This window comes from Eimeria tenella, genomic scaffold (genome assembly GCF_000499545.2).
Source record: "Eimeria tenella Houghton genomic scaffold, Eth_scaff599, whole genome shotgun sequence".
In the NCBI taxonomy this organism is placed as follows: Eukaryota; Apicomplexa; class Conoidasida; order Eucoccidiorida; family Eimeriidae; genus Eimeria; species Eimeria tenella.
The window spans coordinates 1-6,225 of NW_013545725.1; the positions used below are offsets into that span (position 1 = coordinate 1).

Consider the following 6,225-nt stretch of genomic DNA (forward strand, 5'->3'; position numbering starts at 1 on the left):
CTAAACCCTAAACCCTAAACCCTAGCCTTTTGCGGACTCTTCCGGGCCTCCAGCAGCAGCCACTGCTAGAGCATCCCACGAGCTGCTTATTTGCTGCTTATGATTAATTAATTAGTTTATTTATTTTATTTATTTATTTGTTTTGCTGCTGCTGCTGCTGCTGCTGCAGATTAGGTCCTACGTAGGCCTGTGGGTTATAGTGGTGGAGTTTATCCAGTTGGTTCTTATGGGAGACTTCATCTACCACTACATCCGCTGGTAAACCCTAAACCCTAAACCCTAAACCCTAGGCTGGGGTTCGAGGGGAGGCCAAAGCCCGGCGCAGCCAGCAGCAGCAGCAGCAGATGCTGCTGCTGCTGCTGCTGCAGCACTAAAACGAGCAGCAGCAGCAGCAGCAGCAGTAGCCGCACCAGCAGCGCCAGCACCAGAAGCAGCAGCAGCTGTAGCAGCAGCAGCAGCAGCAGAAGCAGCAGCAGCAGCAGCAGCAGCAGCTTTAGTTGGTTTTTGTTTTTGCTGCAGCGTCAGCCGCGGCCTTCCTGTGCAGTTTCTGCTGAGCGAAAATGTTTAGTTTGGGGTGTACGTACACCCCAGCTACGGGCATAATGACGGGCCTGCAGCAGCAGCAGCAACAGCAGCAGCAGCAGCAACGGCAGCAGCAGCAGCAGCAGCTGCTGCTGCTGCTGCTGCTGCTAGCTAGCTGCAGCTAGCTAGCCAGCTAGCCAGCCAGCTAGCTAGCTAGCTAGCTAGCTGCGCCTTGTTAAGCTCGCTGCGGATGAGCTTCCGCTGTGAGGGCGCACTGGAGCCTTAGGCGAATGCAGAGGCAGCACCGGCTGGCTAGCCAGCTAGCCAGCTAGCCAGCTAGCTAGCTAGCTAGAAGCAGCTAGCTAGCCAGCTACCTACCTACCTAGATACGGCTAGCTAGCCAGCTAGCTGGCAAGCTTGGTACAGCTGGCTAGCAAGCTAGCTAGCTAGCTGCGTACAGCTGGCTAGCCAGCGAGCTAGCTAGCCAGCTAGCTCCGGCTAGCTAGGGACAGCTAGCTGTTGCGGCTTGCTATGTACAGCTAGCTAGCCAAAGGCACAGCTAGCTAGCTAGCTAGCTGGCTAGCTAGCTGGTTTTGGGCCGTTGTTGGGGCGCATTTTTCCCACTCAAAGAAACACAGACTAGCATAAGGAAACACCTGGATTCAATTACCTAACTGACTAGCCAGCTATCTGACTGGCTGCCTAGCTCGCTGGCTAGCTACCTAGCTATCTGGCTAGCTAGCTAGCTATCTGGCTAGCTAGCCAGCTATCTGGCTGGCTAGCTAGCCAGGCGAGGAGTTATCCAGGTATCTAGCCAGCTAGCTAGCCGGCGAGCTAGCTGCTTAATTGCCTAGCTAGTTAACTGACTGGCTAGCTGGCTAGTTGGCTAGTTAGTTAGCTAGCTAGCTAGACGCGTGGGTAACTGGGCAGTTGGCTAGCTAGCTGCCTAGCTACCTAGCTAGCTAGCTGCCTAGCTAGCTAGCTAGCTAGCTGCCTGGCTAGTTGTGTGGTTGGCTAGCTAGCTGGCTAGCTGGATGCCTACACGGCGGGCTAGCTAGCTGCGCGGCTAGCTGGCTAGCTGTGGAGTTACTGGAATAATTTATTAATTTTATTTATTTATTTATTTATTTGTTTATTTATTATTTATTTATCACTTATTTATTTATATATTTGTTTATTTACTTATTATTTCTGCGTTTCTTTTGGCCAGTCTGCGGGTACAAGTGGCTCTAGGGTTTAGCGCCAAACCCTAAACCCTAAACCCTAAACCCTAGAAAACACTGTAGCAACAAAAAAGGAATGGAAGCAAACAACAGATTCGAAGACACCGCTGCTGCTGCTGCTTCTGCTGCTTCTGCTGCTGCTGCTGCTGCTGCATGCGTCGGCCGCTTTCTAACGCTCAAGCAGCAGAGCAGCAAAATAAGAAACGCGAAATGGCAAATAAATAATTTAAAATAAAAAATAAAATAAAATAAAATAAATAAAATAATAAAATAAAATAAAAGTCCTTCTTTATTCTGTCGCTTGAGCTGTGCCTGTTGACTCCGTCACCCGCCTAAACCTTAAACCCTAAACCCTAAACCCTAAACCCTCGGCGTTGGGCTGCGAGCCCTCGGATATCCCAAAGCCTAAACCTAAACCCTATACCCTAAACCCTAGGATGTCCCTGTACACCCCAATTGACCTTCAGGCGGCTCTGGCCTCTCCGCCGCGCCCTCCAGGTGTATGTACACTCCAGCTGCTGCAGCTGCGGCTGCGGCTGCAGTCGCTGCTGCATTACTGGGGCTTTATCAAGCCTGCTGCAGCAGCAGACCCGCAGCAGCAGCAGCAGCAGCAGCAGCGGAGGAAGCGGGTGGTGGTTTGCGGGGGAGGCTGGGCAGCAGCAAGTTTTATTTCCAAGTTGGATTATTTTAAATTTGAAGTTTTGCTGCTGTCTCCTTCGCCAGTGTTTTCCTTCACTCCTTTTCTTGCTGCTGCTGCTGCTGGCTCTCTTGCTGCTGCTGCTGCGCTGCCGCTGCGGCTGCTGCTGGCAGCAGCAGCAGACCCCACAGCTCGGGGGCTTTACAGGCAGGCCGTGCTGCTGTCAGTGGACCCCAGCCGCAAGAGAGTGAAGTGTGCTGCTGCTGCTCCTGCAGCAGCAGCAGCAGCAGCAGCAGCAGCAGCAGCAGCAGACACGTGGGAAGAGCCTTATGACTACCTCGTTGTTGCTGTTGGCAGCAAAGAAAGAGACAACGGAGTCCCCGGAGTGCAGCAGCACGCGCTGCTGCTGCAGTCTGCTGCAGACGCGGCGCGGGTGCTTCAGCGGCTGCAGCAGCAGCTGGAAGCAGCAGCAGCAAACCCCACACTCACTGCAGCAGCAAAGCAGCAGCTGCTGCGCTTCGTTGTCGTGGGTGGCGGCCCCACAGGCGTCGAAGCAGCAGCAGAACTGCAGGACCGTTTGCTGCTGCTGGCTGCTGGGGTGTACAGACACCTCGCGGCCTTTGCTTCAGTCTTCCTCATCAGCAGCAGCAGCAGCTTGCTGCCCCGCAGCAGCAGCAAAGTGCAGCAAGCAGCAGCAGCAACGCTTAGCAGCAACAACGTCCATTTGCTGCTCAACTCCCACGTGCTCGCAGTGGAGCCCGGCGCCGTGCTGCTGCGCACTGCAGACCCTGCTGCTGCTGCTGCTGCTGCTGCCGCGGCAGCAGCAGCAGACACACCCAGCAGCAGCAGCAGCAGCAGCAGCAGCAGCAGCGGGGAGGTGTTTAGGATTCCTTGTGGAATGGTCCTTTGGGCGGGAGGGGTAGAGCCTGCTCCAGTGGCGACGGAAATAGCAGCAGCGCTGCAGCAGAAGCAGCTGCTGCAGCAGCAGCAGCAGCAGCTGGAGCTGCTGCAGGAGCAGCTGCAGCGTGAAGAGCAGCTCTCCTCCTCGCCCGAGCAGGAGCAGGAGCAGCAGCAGCAACAGCAGCAGGACCAGCAGCAGCAGCAGCAGCAGGCGCACCTGCAGCAGCAGCAGCAGCAGCAGCAGCAGCAGCAGCAGGGACTGCTGGTGGACGGGTCCTTTAGGGTTTTGGGGGCCCGGGACATTTTTGCTGTTGGGGATTGCTGCAGTGTATGTCCACCTCCGTTGGCAATCCACCACAAACAAATAATGCTGCTGGCCACAAAAGAAAAGGAAAACAAACAACTCATGGGTCCGCGAGGGTTTAGGGTTTAGGGTTTAGGGTTTAGGGTTTAGGGTTTGGGGTTTGGGGTTTGAAAAGGGGCTGGGGGCGGGAGGTGCACGCGGGGGTGTCTGTTTTTAAAACGCGCCACCCTCTCCAAGGGTTTGGGGTTTATGGTTTAGGGTTTGGGGTTTAGGGTTTGGGGTTTAGGGTTCAGGGTTTAGGGTTTAGGGTTTGTTTTGCAGAGGTTAGTTGGCTGTACCGGCGGCGAGGGCTTTTAGGGTTTTTATTTCCTCAAATGCCAGATGGAGAAAAAGAATTAAAAAAAAATAAAAACAAAAAACTCAACCAGCAGCAGCTGCTGCTGCTGCTGCAGGTAAGTGCTGCTGCTTCCTTTTCCCTGTTGCTGCTCCTGCTGCTGCTGCTGCTGCTGCAGGTAAGTGCTGCTGCTTCCTTTTCCCTTTTGCTGCTGCTGCTGCTGCAGGTAAATGCTGCTGCTTGCTTTTTCTTTTTGCTGCTGCTGCTGCTGCTGCACATAAAGGCTGGTGCTTCCTTTTTTTGTTTTTGCTGCTGCTGCTGCTGCTGGTAAATGCTGCTGCTTCATTTTTTCCTTTTGCTGCTGGTGCTGCAGGGAAAAGCTGCGATTTTTATTTCTTTTTTCTTTGTTATTCTTTTCTCTTTTTTTCTACCTTTGAGAATGCTGTATTTGACTCTTTTTGAGCTGAGGGTTCTAGGGTTTAGGGTTTAGGGTTTAGGGTTTAGGGTTTGCGCGCAGAGCATCGACCGCAGTTACATTCCGCCTGTCCGTACAGCTCAAAACGCAAAAGCCGAAGCTGATTTTCTCGCTAACATTTTTAATTTATATTTATCAAAAGAAAAAGAAAACATAACTGCAGCAGCAGCAGCAGCAGCAGGAGACCCAGCAGCAGCAGCAGGAGATTCGGCGGCAGCAGCAGCAGCAGACCCCGCAGCAGCAGACGCAGCAGCAGCAGCAGCAGACCCCGCAGCAGCAGACGCAGCAGCAGCAGCAGCAGGGGACGCAGCAGCAGCAGCAGCAGCAGGAGCAGCGGCTGCAGCGCCCGTACGCGGAGCAGCAGCAGAAGCAGCAGCAGCAGCAGCAGCAGCAGCAGCAACGCCGCTGCCCGTATACCGGGAGCTGCGGGGCATAAGTCTTTGCTACTTGGGGGGAAAAGTAGCAGCACTAGAACTTCCTTTTGCTGCTTTTGCAAATCACTTTTGCTGCTGCTGCAGATTTTTTGTTTATTTACTTTTGCTGCCAACAAAAAGGCAAAAGATTCAAGCCCTCGCAGACTGGTTCGGCGCGGGCTTCCTGCTGCACTAGTGCAGCAGCAACAGCAGCAGCAGCAGCAGCAGCAGCGGCAGCAGCAGCAGCAGCAGTAGCAGCAGTAGAAGCAGCTCCTGCAGCAGAGAAAGGGCTGCAGCGGGGGCTGCGGTTGCAGCAGAACAGCAGCAGCAGCAGCGGAAACAGCAGCAGCAGCAGAAACAGCAGCAGCAGCAGCAGCAGAAACAGCAGCAACAACAGCAGCAACTGCGCTACAGAAGCAGCAGCAGCAGCAGCAGCAGCAAATGGAAAGAAGACTTTATCGAATCGGGCCAAGGGAAAGGGGAATCAATAAAACCCTAAATGCTAAACCCTTTCTACTGACACAGCGTTTTACTACTCAGCGTAAACCCTAAACCCTGAATCGGGGTTTAAATACAATTAAAGTGCGCCTAAACCGTAAACCCTAAATTGGGGTTTAAATTTAGTTAAACATCTAAGCTGACGGCACAGGAGTTCTGTTCGTTTATTAATGCCTGTTGTTTATTTATTATTTATTTTATTATTTATTTATTTTATTCTTTATTTTATTTATTTTATTATTTATTTATTTTATCTAATTTATTTTATTTTATTTTATTATTTATTTATTTATTTATGCGAACAGCAGCTTCTGCTGCTGCGGCGAATTTAACTTTTTAATTTAGTCTTTAGGGTTTAGGGTTTAGGGTTTAGGGTTTACGACTTGCGGTTTAGCGTGTAGGATTTGTAGTTGCGGTTTAGGGTTTACGACCTAAGGTTTAGGGTTTGTAGCTCAGAGTTTAGGGTTTATAGTTCAGACGTTAAGTGTAAAGCTGAGGGTTTAGGGTTTATAATTAGAGTTTAGGGTTTACGATCTAGGGTTTAGGGTTTCTAATTGATGGAGTAGGCTTTAAAGTTTGGGGGTTAGGGTTTATAATCTGGGGTTTGGGACTTAGGGTTTATAATTTAGGGTTTAGGGTTTTAAATTTTGAAGGTCTAGAGCTTCTGATTTGGGTTGAGGGTTTATCCTTAGGGTTTAGGATTTATGACTCTGGGCTGAGGGTTTACAGATTAGGGTTTAGACCCTCCAAATTAGGGTTTAGGGTTTCGAAGATAGACAAAAAAGATTTAAAAGAAGTAAAACTCAAATGGCATGAAGGATTGCAGCAGAAAGCCGCAAGCCGAGCAAAGTAAAAGCAGCAGCAGCAGCTGCTGTTGCTGCTGCAGCAGCAGCTGCTGCTGCTGTTGCTGCTGCAGCAG

The 6,225-nt window shown here is 51.5% G+C and overlaps 1 protein-coding gene across 1 annotated transcript; it reads left to right on the forward strand.

The window, feature by feature from the left end:
- Nucleotides 1-2,182: 2,182 nt before the first annotated feature.
- On the forward strand, nucleotides 2,183-5,004 carry ETH_00010180 (uncharacterized protein; the record flags this gene model as incomplete). Its single annotated transcript, XM_013380414.1, has 3 exons — nucleotides 2,183-3,692; nucleotides 3,908-4,038; nucleotides 4,438-5,004. 3 exons carry the CDS (start codon nucleotides 2,183-2,185, stop codon nucleotides 5,002-5,004), a joined length of 2,208 nt encoding a protein of 735 aa, XP_013235868.1.
- Between the last annotated feature and the right edge of the window lie 1,221 nt (nucleotides 5,005-6,225).